Source organism: Lissotriton vulgaris, chromosome 5 (assembly GCF_964263255.1).
Source record: "Lissotriton vulgaris chromosome 5, aLisVul1.2, whole genome shotgun sequence".
In the NCBI taxonomy this organism is placed as follows: Eukaryota; Metazoa; Chordata; class Amphibia; order Caudata; family Salamandridae; genus Lissotriton; species Lissotriton vulgaris.
The window spans coordinates 272048792-272067623 of record NC_141693.1 but is presented as its reverse complement, the minus strand read 5'-3'; the positions used below and the strand labels follow the sequence as shown (position 1 = coordinate 272067623).

At 43.7% G+C, this 18832-nt stretch overlaps 1 protein-coding gene across 2 annotated transcripts in view; it reads left to right on the top strand.

The window, feature by feature from the left end:
• PIK3CD (phosphatidylinositol-4,5-bisphosphate 3-kinase catalytic subunit delta) overlaps window positions 1-18832 on the top strand; it is a 766219-nt gene that overhangs the window by 579378 nt on the left and 168009 nt on the right. For both annotated transcript variants that reach the window (XM_086921389.1, XM_086921391.1), the window contains exons 17-19: window positions 1005-1192; window positions 15750-15859; window positions 16913-16991. In XM_086921389.1, coding sequence (XP_086777515.1) covers window positions 1005-1192; window positions 15750-15859; window positions 16913-16991 — 377 coding nt within the window. The remainder of the gene's footprint in view (window positions 1-1004; window positions 1193-15749; window positions 15860-16912; window positions 16992-18832) is intronic.

Here is an 18832-nt window from a genome sequence, read left to right as displayed (position 1 = left end):
TTTCTTCCATCAACCATCCAGACACCTCTGCTCTGCAGGACTCTTACTAGCACATTTATTATTCATACCTAGAGCCGGATCAATAGGATAAGCATTCTCTTACTGTGCTCCTAAAGCGTGGAACAACCTCTCACTCCGCCTCAGAGCCTCCTCCTCCTCTATTCTTGAATTCTTAAAGAAGCTGAAGACCTGGCATTTCACATAACCAATCTACAATAGGCAGGACTTGGCACACGCACTTGCCCTCACAGGAGATAGTGTGCTTTCTAACCGCTTAACCGCGGAGCAAATTCTCCCGCAGTGCGGGAGAATGAATGAGTGGGCGGGGCTGCGTCGGCCAACAGCCGTGCGTAGCACCAGCGAGGTAGTGCACGCGACGGTCGTTGACCGACGCGGAAACGGAACGGAATAAATGCGCCTAGCGTATCATTGCAACCTTTTTCTTGAAGGTGAACCTTGTTCTTGATCCTTCCTTTATTTGAAAAAAGTTGATACTGTTTGCTATTCTGATTCAAGCATCTGAATCAATGAAAGTCCCAATGCTTGAGAAGAAATAAGTTACCTTACCTGTAACTACAGTTTTCCACCGTTTGTATCTTTCATATATCACATGACTCTCCCTCCTCTGATATTCAACTTCTCTTTTTTCCTATTCACACGAGTATTTCGAAATCTGAGCTATAGTGGCCTGTGGCAGAGTGAATTTTAGAAAACGTCCTGCTGATTGATTGGAGCTAAACAACTAAACCATTACTCTTGGTTCAGTTCTTTTTTTATGGCAAATTATTGTTTGGACTGCTATTGTATGTAACTCAATGCTTCCACTTTGACGATGGTGAATGATTAAAGCATGTGAATCCATGAAAGATAACAATGCTGAAGAACTGTAGTTACAGGTATTTAATATTTGTTTTCCTGATTTCTGGTATTTACTCCGACTGCTTCACCGGACTATTTCTTTCTCCTGTTTATGCTTCTGAAGATGTTATTTGCCTCTTCCACAGATGGAAGCTCTCACGAAGATGAGGGCCCTGAATGACCTTGTCAAACTTAACTCCCAGAAAGTCACAAAAGCCCAGCTTAAGGAGGTGAAGGAGGTGATGCATTTGTGCATGAAGCAGGAGAACTACCTCGAGGCCCTCTGCAAGATCCAGTCTCCCCTGAATCCCAGTGTGCTTCTGGAGAATGTGTGGTAGGTGTGCACTGGACACCACATATTAGCCTTATCTGCCCAGTCCAAGCAATGTGGGAGACCAGGCCAATACATTCTGACCCAAAGACCCAGTGTGATTTTTGAAAATGGTGTGGCAGTTATACAGGTGAAACCACATCTATGCTCCGTTTGACTGCTGAGCAAGATAGATAACTTTTCAGGTGCCCATAAGTCTAAGATGTTATGGTAGGCACGTATGGGGAAACCACAGTAGCCTTTCTTGCTTGTTCAGAACATGGGAGAAATCTGTTGTTTCCGCATGTCCTTACAATCCACAAACCCTTGAAGAATGTGTGGTATGTGTGCATTAGTTACAATACTTCAGCTCACTCAGTGTCTGAACGAACAGGGTAGATCCCAGGCCAATAACCTCAAAATAGATATGTGATCCTGAATCATCGGTGGTAGATACTCAACAGATAGATCTCCTAAACCCCCCTCATCAGCACCATTCCCGTATGAAACCTTTCTGATTCTCCCCATCCCCCTCTCCAACCCACCTGTGATTCTGATTGCTTGCTTCCTGTCTAAATGCATACTGAGCAGAGGCGAAAAATTGCATGCACAGTCTGAATCCTAGTGTGATTCTGTATCACGAATGCTTGCATAATAACCCTGCCATCTTTGGTTTGTGCCAAGCCCATGAGCGACTGTTCTGACCACCCCCGCCCTCCGATATTCTCTGCTTAAACGCTAAAGAACAATGATGGATTCAACCCAGATCTGTGACTGGGGTGAGTGTCTGAAAAGTTTCAGCGCTCCGTCCACCATCTCCTTGTATTTGCTTTCTAAGTTGGCAGGGTATGCTCAGACGTGGGTCCCTTGCTCACTTTGCCACTGGATTCAAGCTAGCTTGGCTGATGACAGCTGTTAGCCAGAAACCGGTCCCAGGATGCTTGTTTTAGGTCCAGGGAAGACATGGCTTGGCAGTTCGGGCTGGACTGTACCCATGAAGCACAGGGTCAAGACTGATTTGCATATGGCTGTGTTTGAATTGGGGTGGCAAAGTGAGGTAAAGAACGATGATGGATTCAACCCAGATCTGTGACTGGGGGTGAGTGTCTGAAAAGTTTCAGCGCTCCGTTGTGTTTGCTTTGCAGAATAACCTTGCATCTTTGGTTTGTGCCAAACCCAAGAGTGACTGTCTGACCACCCCTGCCCCGGATATTCTCTGCTTAGCTCAGCATGATTTTATAGATGTGTTGTAGTTATGCACCTGTGCCATGCACTGATTATTACTACCCAGTCTTCCCTGTCTGTGGCAAGCGTAGGTGAGACTTCCCAAAGCCCTCAGGTGAGTGAGCATAATGTGTTGCCCATGCCATTATGTGGTGTATTTGGCAGGCTACTAATAGGGAGATTGGAATGGATCTACAAAATGTGTGGATTCTTACATAGGTGAATGATTTGATGGCGACTTTCTTTGCAGGTTAGTAGTTAATTTGTGTTTTCTTATTGAGGTTCTTTTCTTCACTTAGGTTTGAAATGATGTAGGGAATTATTTGACATGCCTGTCGACCTGTTCCTTTGATGTTGTTTAGAGTACATTTGATTGTATTTTTCCAAGACTTTTAATTTACAGCATAGGTGCCTTATGTATAGGGGTGATTTGTGGATTTTCCAGTGTTTAGTTTTGAGTTAAAATATTTAGATTGCATGAAGAACAAGCATTTGAAATGCAATAGGGCTCGCATTTGTTAGTTACAGCTGATGACGTTGACAATACGAATTTTTCTACTTTTGCTTTTTTATATGCAGCGGTGTGATTATATTAACATAGTGTTATTGCCATTGGTATGACCTTGTCCGTTTGGTGAATGAGTCAATGGTAAATTGGTTATAAGGGAGGGGAGATAGTAAAATGATGCGTGGAAATAAAATGTAACATTCTGGAAAAAACAAGCACTTAAACAGTTATAGGAAATGCACGATCAAGTAAAGGATGTGAAACATAAGCAGGAACAACAGGGTTGCCAGGGGGCTCGCAGACTGCAGTGCCATGCCGTTGGCAATGGAAATTGCAAAAAACACAGTTTATGGACAGAATGCAGAACAATGTCTTACATTCACCCCAGTACAAAGATCTGGGCCTAAATCCGTCGTTTTTTTGCACTCCACACCACCCTGGGTCAGACAATGGCTATATGCAAATCAGCCTTGACCCTGTGCCTCATGGGAACAGTCCAGCCCAAACTACCACGCCATGTCTTTCCTAGACCGGAATCAAGCATCCAAGGACCGGTTTCTGGCTATCAGCCTTCTTCAGCCTGGATAGCTTAACTCCAGTGATGTGGAGAGCCTGGGAACCACGTCTGAGCATACCCAGCCCACTCGGGGTGAAAATTAAAAAAACAGTTTTTGGACTGTTCCCATGAGGCACAGGGTCAAGGCTGATTTGCATATAGCCAGTGTCTGACCTAGGGTGGTGTGGAGTGCAAAAAAACGATGGATTTATGCCCAGATCTTTGTACTGGGGTGAATGTAAGACATTGTTCTGCATTCTGTCCATAAACTGTGTTTTTTGCAGGGCCAGGCGCGTCCTCTCCCCACTCCAAAGAAATTTGGTGGCAAGACTATCCAGTTCCTGGAATCAGCTCCTGTGAAAGTAGAAGGGGGCATTCTGGAGGACATAAAGAAATCTGGGGGAGGATCATCATTTTGAACAGGGCAACCCTCCCCAGAAAATTCCCCAGGGGATTCAGAGGCAGTGTCCTCCATTTTTGAAGATCCTCTTTGGCCTTCTCAACCAATGGGGCGACATTAAGAGACCAGCCCAATTCGGGTAGAAGGGTGATCCATATCCCTAAGTATTTAAATGATTGACGCCAAAGCGGTATTGTGGATGGCCAATCGTAGCAGTCCCTAGATAGGTGCAGTGAGACCAGCACCGATTTTCCCTGGGTTCAGCCGAAGACCGGAGAATTGCCCGAAGGACTTCAAGATTTGGAGGCAGTGTGGTCCCGAGGAGGCGGGTTCGGCCAGAAAGAGCAAGACGTCGTCTGCTTATAGAGCGATCTTGTCCGTTTCTGTATTGGGCCATTTCCATCCACAAATACGATCCTCAGCCAGCACCAGGAATTCCAAGGGCTCCCTCGCCAGGGCAAATATCAAGGGTGACATCCCTGCCTTGTGCCCCTGGTAATAGGGAAGGCCTCCGACAACACATCATTGACCACCACGCGCGCTCGCGGATGGGCATAAAGGACACGGACCAGAGCCATAAAATGGGGTCCGAACCCCATCTCGGCCAACACATCCTGTAGATATGCCCAGTCCACCTAGTCGAAGGCCTTTTCAAAATCTATGAGAAGGAGAGCTAGTTATTGAGTGAGTAAGTGCCGATGGGCTAGAGCCAGCTGTAGCCTCCGAAGGCAGTGTCGGGTCCCACGTGTGGGCATGAAGCCACATTGGTCTGGATGGACCAGCAGGGGCAGGTAGGGCTTCAATCGTTGAGCCAGGATGGTGGCATACAACTTAACTTCTGTATTGAGGAGGGAGATGGGACGATAGTCCGCACAGTGACGGGAGGGAGCCTGGAACTTCGGGAGGACCACAATGGTGGCGATGTCTGTCTCGGGAGGGAAGGAATCTTTCTCCAAAGCTTCCTGAAATAGGTCGGCCAGACGGGGAACAAGAGCTTCACGATACATGGCGTAATATTCCTGGGGAAGGCCATCTGGTCCCGGGGTCTTACCCGATGAGGCAAGGGAGATCGCTTCATCGATTTCCTCCCGAAGGGGCGCTCCAGATCTTTCTGTGCAGCCGACTCCAGCCGAGGGAGACGTACATTACTCCGCTCAAGGAGAACATGGAGCGATAGGTCGGAGGTTGTGTTGCGCAGTCTTATTATTCATATTACCAATGTATTATTAGCTGGAATTCGTGGTAATAAAGATTTTTGGACGGGAGCGGTGCAGCAAAGATTGTCGTACCTGTTCAGTAACTAAGCGAGCTTTGTATGTCTACCTTCTCTTTATTATTCTGCAGCCCTGGCTGCTTCCGTCTTCCCATTTTGAAAACATTACTGTTTGCTTTGTTTAAAATGTGTGTGATGGCCTGATGAGTATTCCCAGCATACAGGGACACAGCAGGTATATCTTTCCCGCACTTATTAAAATTCACCCCTTTCGCTTTTCCTGGGCACTTCAGATATGCTCAGATGGGGCAGCACCCTAGCTGGTTTAAGGGACTGAGAGGGAGACCTCTCTCAACTTTCTGTGGTAATACCTAATCCCCAGGCCGGGCCGTACTAACCACACATCGTGGGATTTATAAGGAGCTGTGCCGTCACATAAGCATAAGGCTGATAACAATCCAAGGCAGAACATGACACAAACTCTGACTTGCAAAGTATTCTCATTAGTACACAAATGAAGTCTCAAGAAACATGCCAGAAAATGGAACCTTTTTGCTCGTCAGGAGTTGTGGATTTATTATTTTCGTATAGTACCCAGACTGTCACAGATAAGCTCATTGATGGCTGCACGCGTTGCATGTAAATTTTTATGGGCATCTAGTAACGGTCGCCTGCCTGAAATATGCATCTTAACCTAAAGCAAGTAACGAAGGAGAAACAACAATGACGAAGGTAGATTGTCGGCCTAGGGGCCTGATTCAGTGGTGGAGGGCCTCTGCGGGGGGGCTTGCAAATAACATTACAAAATAAAAAATAAACACTAGCCAAACATGCCCTCCTGCTCTGGATGTCTTTTTTGTCCACTAGGGCAATGCAAGTGACCCTGCACATAAAAGCGTGTAATATGCCTTTTTTTTTTTTTTTACAGCTATAGGATTACAGGATGTTGCCCGTGTAAAGTAGCGACTGGCATGAGGTGATGTGTGTGTGTGCAGGGAGGACAGGTCCAGGAAGGGTGGAAGCAAAACGAGAGCGGGGACCAAAGCATGGCAAGATGGGCTCTCCACTCCCCAAACAGTGAACAGAGCCCTGAGCCTTTGCCATTGTTCATGCAAAGGGCAGTAAACTGGCAATATGAGAAGACGGGGAGCCAAATGTGCATGAACACTGTGCATTGAGCATGCCCACTCACAAATAAACAGTATAAAGCATCTCTACAGAACAGGAATCCACCCACAATGTTTAAAAGCTGCATTTGTGTCCGAGGGTGGTAGGAGGGCGTAAGTAGCGAAGGGGGTAAAGCAACTTTTTCTTTTAAAAAAAAGTTTGCTAAAACCCAGATAAGGAGTAATATAAGGAGACTGGGCTCATCCGGTGCTCCTTATTCTTAATAAGAAGTGACGTATCTGCTGAGTGAACGACTCAGGGCCCAGCAAAAAAGAGCGATGGAGCAGTGAGCCAATGATTAATAGCAGGCGGGAATAAAGTGGTTTTGTTGAAGACAAAAGGTCTTGCAGAGGCGAGGAATGTTAGATGATGATGTAACATTAAGTTCATAGTTGAAAATTTCAGTCCAGGTCATGGTGGTATGGGTGAAGAAGATGAGGTTTATTTTGAGCTTCCCAGGAAAATGTTTGTCTGAAAACTCCTCGAGGGCATTGCTTTTATATTTTTTCACTCATGTTTTGAAGGGGTTCCAAGTATCCTAAATGAGTTGCCTTGCACTTTCTCCATCTTGATCGACATTGTTCTGAAATAGCAAGGTGATTGTGGGCCTCCAACTTCTGTTCTAGGGCTTCTTGGAGGGGCCCACAGGAAAAGTCATTTAAGCGGTGCTACATTGGGATCCGCCATGGGCAGACTATGGGGGTGTTGTGTGGGTCAGAGAGCACTGTCAAGTGGCGTCCAGGGCCAACAATAGAGAGAACCAGGCTCAGTGCTGGTGGAGCGTATACCATATATAGTGGCACATGAGGTCATTTAGCAGCAGGAGTTTCACCCTGTTTAGTTAGCTAGGAAGCTGAGCGGCCCAGAGCCACGTAGACAACATTCTGAGCCAGATCGCTAAAGGTTGAATAATGAGTTAGTTTGCTTGAGAGCTATATTGGTAAAGAGTTTTGATATGATACAGATTTGTATATCGCAACAGTTGCTCAGTGGGCGTTGAGGGACTTCTTGCCAAGCACTTTAGTATACCTGAACATGACCAGATGACTGGGTCAATCACAAGGAAAAAGGGCCGGTTTTCAAGGACTCCCTAAATGGCTAACAGAGCTTCATACTGGTCAAAATAGGGGTAGGGTGTTCCAGAGCTTGGCCGCTGCGAACTAAAAACTCTGCCTTCCCATCTCTCCCTGCGCACTCTGGGAGTGACCAATAAATTGTGACTTGCCGATCGGTGAAGTCTATTTGGAGAATACCACTGAAACATGGATTTGATTCCTCCCAGGCTTGCATTCTAAAGTGCTTTGTGAACAATACATATGGCCTTGAAGGTGATCTGCTTCTGTACAGGGAGCCAGTGAAGTTCATGCAGTCCTTTAGACACTGACATGTATTTAGGGATGCCTTGTGTCAGTCTGGCAGCTGCATTTTGCACCAGTTGTGATTTAGCAAGAATAGTCTTGTTCGTGTTCAGATCGAGTGTGCTGCAATAATCAATCCTAGATATGATTAATGCCACTTTTGCAGGAACAGAGATAGGGAGTCCTGATTGAACTGTGATTTCAAGGAGGGAGCATTCAGATGCAAGGGGTGGAGTTTTCAACTTCTAGGCTTGATGGTGGGGTATATGAGTTCAGTTTATTTCTGGTTCAAAGTGGTGAACCACGAGAGACTTGTTTCTATTTCTAAGCCTCAGAGGTTGTCTAGAACGTGTGAGGAAATGGAGTGTATTATTTGATATGGTTGTGTAACCTCACTGTGTAATACACTAACAACCCCTTTAGGACCAGACTGGTTTCGTTTATCGAACCTTAAGCTCAACCCTGGGTAGTTGTAGGTCAGAGCAGTCAGGTCTAAACAAAGGAACACGTGCCAAGCATTTAAACAGCATCAAAACAATTGACGTTGGAAGAAACACAACACTTAATAAATCTGATACCAATTTATAAAATAGAATATGTTTTTTTTTTAATTTATGTACACCTGTGAGAAATGGGGTTGTTGTTTGACTAGGGAGTGAGACCTGGTCAAACAGCCACAATCCCTTGCAGGAAAAGTCACAAAATTAACATGTGCTCCTGAGTAGCTTGATAGAAAAAGCAAACAGGCTTTTATTAGATGCAGTGTATGAAGTATTTATGCAGCACATAAAATGGTAATAAAGTGAAACCACAACACAAGAAAAATCTCAAACCAATTTAGAGAAATAAATTACCTTTTAATACATTTGACACCAAAATGACAAAAATCCAATAGAAAAAAATTGAAATATTTATTTTTAAAGTTTTAAGTGAAAATAGTGTAAAAAAGCACCAAGGAATATCTGGTTGTGTTCGACTGGGACAAAGTCAGGCCTGCTGCGATGGAATCAGGTTAGGCCTGTTGAACAAAAGTACCCTAAATCCTGGTTGAAGAGCATTGCAAGGAATGGAGGCATGGAAGCGTTGTACAGTCAAAGCAATGCGTCAGTTCCAAGATGCAGTGAGACGGCAGTGCAAGGTAGTCCCTGATCCCTTCAACGGGGCTTGTGATGCAAAATCCGGGCATCGAGGGAAGCGACATGCAGGTGGAGCCACTTGTCTACCCCAATGAGAGCTGTAACTACGATGCAGAATTCTGGCATCGCCATACAGCTACCGTTGATAAGAGACCCTGAATAGGCAATGCTATGCACTGCGTTTGGTTCCAAAAATGCAAGGGTTGTGCAGATCTTCTGCACCTGGTCCAATCCACTCAACAGCAGCTATGCGTCAATTCTGCTCGAAGATGCACAGCTTACCTGAAGAGATGCATCGTCGTCAACTAGAGGATGCACCGCTCAGCAGAAAAGATGCATTGGTTCTGCTGGGAAGCACCTTAATCCCACTTCCAAGGGTCCAGGACTAGGTGGCACTACTTGGCAGGGTAAACTGACAAATGGCAGATTCCATGTGCAGATGCAAGATGGTTGAAAGTCTGTTATGTCCCCGAGACTTCAGATCAAGAGGCCAGCCAACTAGACCTTGGAGTCACTCTGGATTCAGATGAAGCAGGTCCAGTCCTTCTCACCCTGGCAAGAGAGGCAGCAGACAGTAGGTCAGCAAGGCAGCTGTCCAGCAGAGTGGCAGTTCTTCAGCAGCAGATCAGTCCTTCTTCCTGGCAGAGTGTACACAGGTCCAGAAGTGTACTCAAGTGGTGGGTTCTGAGGTCCAGTTCTTATACTCCGTTGTACATTTGAAGTTAGGAAGACTTCAAAGACAGGAATTTAAAATGCACAGAGGTCTCCCCTTCCTGCCCTGGGGGGAGAGTCATTACAGGTGGTTATGCAGTCCTTTGTGTGTGGACAGGATGCAGCCTAATGAGGTGTATGTGAGGCTGTCCCCAGCTCCTCCTTCCCATCCTACCAAGTTGCCCCATCATGTTAAGCCACACAGAAGCTCCCATTCTGTGTGACGGTCTAGATGAAATACACAAAGCCCAGCTATCACCCACCCCTGACATGTGATCAGAGCCAGGCCGCAGGCACACAGGGCTAAGAGCAGAAAAATGCCAACTTTCTGAAAGTATCATTTTCAAAATTGCAATGAAAAATCCGACCTTCGCATTAAAGAGAGATTATCATTACAATTTTATAGGTACCAAACATGATATATCTACCTCCTCTCAATTTGGAAGTACACCTTATTAATTGTATTAAGGCATCCCCAGCATTATCTTATGGGATGGGTAGGCCTCAAAGTAGTGAAAAACGAATTTGTGAGTTTTTCACTACCAGGACATGTAAACTGTCCAGGTTCATGTCCCACCTTTTAATTACACAGCACCCTGCCCTTTGGGCTACCTAGGGCCTACCTTAGGGGTGGCTTATATGTAATAAAGGGGTGGGGGGTTTAGGCTAAGCAAGGGGGTATAAATGCCCTGGGCCAAGTTTTTTGAGTGCTACTTAGGTGGGTGGCGTAATGAGTGTTGCAGGCCCACTGGTAGCATTTAATGTACAGGCCCTGTGTACATGGTATACCACTCTGCAAGGAGCTTACAAGTTAATTAAATAAGTCAATTAGGTATATGCCAATCAAACCATGTTTAGGGGGGTGCACATAGGCAATTTAGCACTGGTTAGCAGTGGTAAAGTGCATGGAGTCCTAAGGCCAACAGAAGCAAAAATCCAGGAAAATTGGAGGCCTGCAGGGAAAAAGTTTCGAGGAAGACCGCCCTAAGGCTGGTGGGTCTAACAACACCAAAATGGAGATGTAGATTTTACAAGAAACAATTAATCAAGCCGTTTTATTTAACCAAGAGCAATCATCAGCAAATTCAACAAATTTTACACAGAAACCATTTCAAGAATAATTTTGGCCGGTTGCTTTGCGGTTACTCAGTTACCTCTGGGTGTGGCAGAGAGCCGGTCAAGGGGACCAGCAAGGTCCAAAGAAACAGTTACCTCCTCGATGAAAGCAGTCCTCAGTACCCTTCCATTGTCAGTGGCTCCTTGCCATCGACTTCTGCGGAGGGGTCCTGATGCAAAGAATACAGGATGCTGAAGATGCTCAAATATGCTGAGGATGCTGTGCAATCGACGGTTGTCTGCCAAGGGCACTCTTTGGTCCACGGTCCTGGTGAGGAGATTTTGGCCACAGGGTTTGATGCCCCTCAAAGTTCCCACGGGGTCAGTAGAAGTCCAGTCGCCTGGCACAGCAGTTGCATCGATTTCCTTTTTTGGGCAACCAATCTGCACTCCAACGGCTCTCCTGGGTCCCACAGACTCTGCAACGTTTGCGCATCAGGTCACGGTCACTTGGGCTGCACAGCGGCGAGGAGCAGTGATCTAGGTTACCAGCTCGCCCATGTAGGCTTATTTAGCTCTTCTTCCAGTCAAGTGAGATTTGAGTTCTGAGTGCCAGGGGTGCTCTTTGTATGCCAAGAAAATGCCCTCAGGAGACGTGGCAGTCACTAGCTAATGGGCTACTAGGTTCCCTCTCACCTGATGACCGCTTTTTGCTATCTAGCTATCCCAGAAGGCTCTATTCTGCCCATTTTCAAGATGTCAAAACCCCTTTCTCGGTCTCAACAGCTTGTTAGCTGACCACTAGGATGTGTCTACATGTGAACTAAACACCCATGGAAAAAACAGTTTGGCAACTGGTTTTCCTTCTCTGGTCCCGCTGTCAGTCTGTCTAACCTACACAATAGAGCAGCCCCTCCCACATGAGCTTGCAACTTGCCCTACAATGGCGGTTTCCCCTTTGAAGCTTGCATTTTGGGCCAGCACCCCATTTGGCTTCCCGGTAGGAGGAGGTAACGCCTCCTCCAGGGGCAAACCCCTATTATTACCTTTCCTGGGAGCTGTTCACACATCTTCCCAAGAGGGCAGGAGGCTGTATCATAGCCAGACTCAGGAAATGGCCATTTGAAAACTGGGCAATAGAGTAGCAACTTTCTAAAAGTTGCATGTGACTACAAGTTACATTAATTTTGTCTTGGAAATCAAGTCTGGCTAAATGTAACAAGTTGTTTGATACCTTGAAGTACCAACTTTTGTCGTCCCATTCAGAAGTCAGCTTACCTCTTTATTTGCTAATGAGGCTACCAATCTCTTTTCCAAGAAAAAATACATTTGCAGGTTTTTACTGCTAGAACATGTTAAACACATAATATACTTCACTAGTATTCTGCACCCTCCCTTAGGACTCAACAGGCCTGCTGTCGGGGTGACTAATTCACATTAGAAAGGGAGTTTTGGCTTTGCCGTTGCTTAAAATGTCAAAGTCCAGTTAGTAGTTTAAAACTGCTTTTCCAGTCGGCAGTTGTAGTCTGGGAGCCATGTTTTACCTTATTCTACTCGAGGCCACATCAAGTGCTTCAGACCCTGAGGGGGCATTGTAACTTACACCTGCTGGGTACCCATCCGCATCCTCAGCCCTGCAACATTTACATTGGCTTCCAATCGAAAAGTGTATCACCTTCAAGGCTCTGTGCCTTGCATATATGGCGTTGCAAGGAACTGGCCCGGATTACCTAAAACAATCTAAAATGGTATGTTCCTGGTAGGTTCTTATGCTCTAGCTTTCAAAATAATCTGGTAGATCCATCTTACAAGCTGGTGTTCTAGGGAGGTAGGAGCTTCACTAGAAATACTTCCCTTAAATGGAACGGTCTCCTCCAATCATTGAAGTCCATAACCACTCTTTTAACCTTCAGAAAAGTCTTAAAAACCTGGCTCTTTACCTACTAAAAATAAAGGATACCTTTATTGATCACAGATAGCGGCAAGATGCCTCCGGGTAGACCCTGCGTGTTATATATGTATTCAGTATCAATACCCCTGGTACCATAAACTAGCGATGTACAAGTAAGTTACGCTATGCCAATTGAGTATAAGTCAATCAACCATGTACCTTTTAAAATGTCAGAGCACATGCACGAAGGCCTGATTATCAGAGGACCGGACATTTCAGTCATTACACTAGTGACTAGTAATTAAAATGGGGCATAGAGTGAGTGTGGAACCTGCAAAAAGCCTGTTTCCTCACAGAACTGTTTCTGCTCCTATGCCTGAGTGGAGGTGGAGTCCTCCATATGTTTTTAGGACTAAGGAATGGTGAACAAAGTCCTAGGTGTCTGCCACCGGTCAGTCCTTTTGCTATGATTTGGGCCAAGGAATGAAGAATGAAGAACAGGGGCCAAAGATGGCTGCTTCCTTGCATGTGAGGGGGTGAAAGAGGGCTACCCGGCGTACTAAACCAGCCTCAGAGGTTGTGTAATGCCTTTACAAGTCAGCCCTAAAGTTTCTTGAAAACCCATTGTGCAAGGCCACCTTCACCGCAACACTAACCACCAGTCGAGATCAGCATGAATTCAGGCCTCATCCATCAAGCTCAAGCAAGCTGGATCAGCCGTCAGTTTGCTGGCTGAGTCCGATGACTTTCTGCAGTAGCCTCTCTTCGGGGTCGGGGCTTGACTCTGCCTTCCACAATATTCTGATTTACAGCACCACACAGCAAGTGCTCCCTTCCACATTCATAGGTGTTCTTTGGCATGCTGTTTACATTGGGGATTGGTGATGGCATTTTGATTGCTCTCGCTCATTTTTATTACAGTGATATCAACTTTGTGGACTTGTTGCCTTCTTCCTCAGGAGACCGGGACTTAGCTACAGTAGTTATTACCATGAATGTCTTTTCCAATAATGCCGTCTAGGATGTACATTGAAATGGATTCATTGCGAATCTCACAAGGATTGTGGTCATGTGGGGGAACAGGCTCATGTTCCTGCCTCCAGGGTATTCATGTTCCTTATAAGGATGGTGAGTTATAAGGAATCTACTGTCACCAGAGTCAGTCTGTTTCTCATAAAGATAGCCACCAGTTTTAAATGAGAAATGCAAGTTACTTCGGCCTTGAACGCTTTCTATTGCCGGGTGTGACCACCACCCTTAGCAAAGATGGTGACTAGTGGTTATTTGACCAAGTAGGATGATCAGCTCTTCTCTCAGTTACATAAAAAAGTAATTCACTTTCTATGCTCTTGAAAGGATGTAGGGAAGGTAAGTTTCTGGAGGCAATGAGCCTTGTGTAGCAGAAAAAGGCTGTCGGTCCTCTTGCAGTACCCATGAAAGAAGGAATCAAGATAGCCACCCCTAGCAATCAAATCCCCAGAAGAAGAGGGTCAGGCAACTATGTTGGTAAGCCTCCTCAAGCTCGCAACATAAGGTCGGCCCCCAAATCACCAAACGATTACAGGTCAAGGATCATGTCACAGAGCTCTGGAACCCGAAGGGCCAGTTCCTCCACCCATTAGCAGGGTCAGGACCAGGTCCTCCCTCTAGAAGGTGCCCTATTGCAGGAAACAGCCATCACAGAGCCTCGAACAGTAGGGTGAGGGGCCAGATAAACTCAGCTAGTAAGGGAGAGTAAATATACATTTACAGAGGAGGTGAATGATTCGGTGAAGTAAGGGATCTTTGAGCATTACTATTTTGGTGTTCATTTTACCTTACTTTTTTTTTATTTTAGTTTTAACAAATATTGAGGCTGTAATTAAGTATCATTGTAATGTTAATTTGAACCATTTCTACATATCTCACCACATGATAGGTATTTATGGAACTATGAATATGCATTATCTTTACAATTGTTGCTACTGTATTCTTTTGAATCATTTCTGCAGTGTCATTGACAAGAATGTTCAAATATTTCATTAGCCTTAGCTGCCAGAGAATGACTTCATTTTTAATCAAGTTCTATGTGCAGTGTATGTTTAGATGTATGTGAGGATTAATAATTACATTACGGAGTTCTCAGAACTCAAAATAATCAAGTATTTACACCTCTAAATTCCACTTTCTGTCTAAAAGAATTAACTAAGAGTTTCCGAAAAAGTAAGACAAGTAGCAGGAAAAGGGCCATACTTTGTCTTGTGCTTTGGCGTACTAGGAAATGCTTCAACTTTGAAGGACGCTGTCAGAGGTTCATAAAGTGCCATTACACTGTTGGTTTGGGAACCATGAAATTTAAAAATAAAATGTGTTCCTGGACCTTGCACACGCACTGAGATGTTTTAGCTCTTATAAATTCAGAGAAAATGGTGAAGAACTGGGATTAAAAGTAAGTATTGTTTTCTTTCTCCTGTTTCTGTCCGTCTTCGTCTTTTAGTCACATGCATATTTATTTTATTACAATTGATTTGAGGTCTGACATGTTCATTTGTTCGAAATCGTAAACATGCATCTCGAACCTTCCAGACAACCTCTTCTTAGATGACTTGCCTCGAGTGCAGTAGTGCTAAGCCATCTAAGTTATGGAGGCTTGTTTCCTACTGGCAGAGAACAGGCCTGGTTAGGGAAAAGGGAAATACATTGGAGCCTGTATGGAGTCATTTGTTACAAATCAAGTTTATTGTGATAGAGGGTACCAATGACTGGATTAGTGATGTTTGTGAGTTTAATTGTCTCTTTGGCCTCTGACGCCGGAGCTCTTACTTCTCTGTGTTACTGCTTGGGCAGGTATATAAATTGATGAACAGCAATACTTTAAGGTCAGCTTACATTTTGTTATGTCTGCCGGTATTGTAGATTTCAGTTTGCCTAGATTGGTGACCTTTTGGTTGTTATTGTTTGTATCTAGATTTCTGGTGTACGTTGTTTTTGTTGACTTGTGATTTGGAGGGTGTGCATCATTCATTTGAGTTATTAGCCATTAGACTTGGGTTTGTGCATCACTCCCATGTTGAGAGATTTTGATGCTGCTTATTGTGGATTTGAAGTTCCGGTCTTTTTCAGACTGGTGATGTTGAAGGTTTTGATCTGACTTCAGAGTGTATTTTTTTAAGTGTAGATGCTGTGGCTGTCATTAGCTGGAGAGTTTAGTATTTTGTCGTTTAGTAGTCTTAAGCATTTATTGCAGTATTTAGAGTCTTTACGTTGAGTCTAGAAACTATATTTGAGTTTGTTGACTGCATTGGTTGGTCTCTGTGTTGTCGAGTGGCATTTAGAGCTTCTTTTTTGTTTGACAAAACACTCTTCTTTTCTTGTTGTCTAGTGTGGACCTTTGCACCTTCATGGATTCCAAGATGAAACCTCTTTGGATTGTTTACAATAACAAGGAGATGGACGGAAACCGCATTGGCATCATTTTCAAAAATGGAGATGGTAAAGGATTGCACAGTTCACATAACACTAAGTTGTATGTGTTTTACTCTTGTAGTTGACTCATTGAGGTCTACCTACACGTGTAGTGCTTTGAGCCTCTGTGTAAGGTGGTGAGCTCTATTTATATATAAATGTTATATGCACAGAGTGAGAGATAGAGAGTGAGAAAGAGTGTGTGTTTGCATGACTGATCAATTCTTGGAACGGTGGTCGTTTGATGATGCTTTCCAACAACTCTGAACAAGAAAGGAAGTAGAAGTAAGATATGCAAGTATCTTTAAATAAAGCCTATACTCACATTTAACAATTAAGAGCCTCATTATAAGTTGCTTGTTATTTGGTGCTGGGATACTGCCACTTATCACTTGCTTTGAGCAGCAGGGATTGCTGGTGTATTGTTCTCGAGAGGTTCTTCTTTGTGAACTTGAATTAGTTTCCTCTTTTTCAATCTACTATTAGAAGCTGAAAGATAAGTATATTAAGTCTACATTATCATTAATCTCATGTGGGAGTTGACAGCCTGCAATTTATCATTTTGAACTCAGGGCATCTATTAGTGTTTTTTCGCTCGATCCGTTTTTAACTCAGTTAGCCATGGTCAGAATTAAGTTGCAAGACCAGATATGAATACATACCAAGAGTAAGACGAGCTTTTGTAAAAATAATCTGACAGAATGTATGTGTGCTCAGATCATTTAGAAACTTCTGCATGTCACAAAGCTGCATTGCAGTTTTTTATCTCAGACTTGGTTGTTTTCAGATATACTTCTGATTTTTACATAATGGAGGCGTGTGAAACGTAGTTGAGCTATTTGATTGAATTGAGATGTTTTCTGATATTTTGGTTGTAACTAATTTATAATGATTTGGTTTGCTGATGTTATGAATGTAATAACCTATTATCTATAGTAAATTCTTCTGGCTGACAAACGTCTATTGAAGATGTGTGTTTGTGTGGCATGTCTGTTGCCAATATGTTATGTGAGTGTTTCCAGAGTGCATTTCATTGTTTAAGCCATAGAACATGTTAATGTTTATGTGTTATCTGGGCAGATCTCCGGCAGGACATGCTAACACTGCAGATGATTCACCTCATGGACGTCCTATGGAAGCAGGAGGGCCTGGACCTCAGGTGAGCTCCAAAGTACATCTGTAGAATGTGGCAGTGCCGGAGTCCTACTGAGTGGGCATATAACCTGTCCAAGATAACAGAGGTACAGATAACAGCTAAACTGCACTTCACTTGGGCTCCAGCAATCAATCAATGAGTAACTCATTCTGCTGGCTGCATAATAGATTAAATATTCTCATTCCATTTTTTGTGAGACGCTTCAGATAATGTATAATTCATTCCCAATAAGTGCTGCTGAACCTCCTCCTACCCCAACTGGGATGCTGGTACCCCCACAGTCTTTCTATATTCAACCTAATCTCTTTATAAGCAAACTTAAAGTTCTTAAACTATGTTAGATCAGGATCCAATGATGACTCATGCCTAGCTCATATTTCTTCTTATGGCCATCTTCAGTAGCCCACTAATCGGTCAGCTAGTTAATTCATCCATGACAACTGGCATTGTTCCATCTGATTGGGGAAAAAGGCTTCTATTGTTCTTTAATTGAAAAAGCACTCAACCCTCCAGTCTTCTTACATTTAGCACTCTATCTCTCTGCTTCTTTACTGTCCTAAACTAATTGAGAAGACTGACAATACACAACTTTCAGAGTTTATTGCCATCAACTCTTCTCAATCCTTTGCATGATTTTGGATCAAGTTGAAATTGCTACTCTTGTTGTGATGCTGCTTACAAAAAGTTTTGCTTGTGGCTCAAGACCGTGGCAGATTTGATGTCTGTTAACTGGCTAAAACTAAACTCAGAGAAAACTGATCTGATGGTGATAGAGTGTTCCTCCTCCATTTGGAGTTCGGACTGGTGGTTCCACACTCTTGCCCAACCACCTATTCCAGTTCAGTCTATGAAAAAATCTAGGGTTGGGTGTTTGATGAAGTTTGATTTTTCACGCCTAGATAAACAAAGTTACATCCTACTGCTTTCTATATTTAAAGATTTTATGGAAAGTCTTCTCTCTGTCCCTAAATCTACTCACTATCCTACTATGCAAGCTATAGCAGGAGCCAGGCTTGACTGCTGTATTGCTCTCTATCTGCTGGTCCAAAATGCATCACTGGCTTGCTTCTGAACTCTTGCCTTGATTTCACATCACTTGCAAACCCTGCAGTGCCTTCCGATCCAGAAGCAAATTGTGTTCAAAAGCCTGTGGATTTGTATCAAAGCATTGCACAACTCTTGATCATGATTAATACTCAGATCTTTTGTCATGGAACTAGTCGTCCTAAACATTTCACCCTGCCACTGTCTTCTTCCTACAATTCCAAAAATAAATAACATTTGCCAAGACAGAAACCTTCTTTGCTTACCAAGCACCTAACGTGTGAAATTCTCTACCTCTTCAACTAAGAATACAGTCTAACCCTTTTTTGTTCATGAAGCAATTAAAACCCTATCTATATATGATGTAGTCTCTGTCAGTTCAGCGGTCTATTTTATTAAAAGGCAAGATGCCTTTTTTTGAGCAAATATGCGCTCCATAAATTTTTAATATAAATATACCCCTGGATCTTAAGAAAGTGTGGAAACCCTGTTGGGAAAAGAAGAAAGAAGACACAGATAACTTGAAGTGGAAATAAGGAAGAACAGAGTACCAGGAGGGAAAATGTTTTTTTTTTTTTACTTTATTTGTAATTTTGTTGTTGGTACAAACTTAGACGGTACACTTGTATCCATACATTGCATCAATAACATAATGTTCAATACTTTTTACAGCTTGTGGCAGCAGTTGTGAAATACACGGGTACATAGATACATATCATGGGGTATGAAGTCAGGTCTATCAGGACTCGTCGGTCACATTAATATTATACTTTAAATGTATGCAATATTGAAGTGTCTAT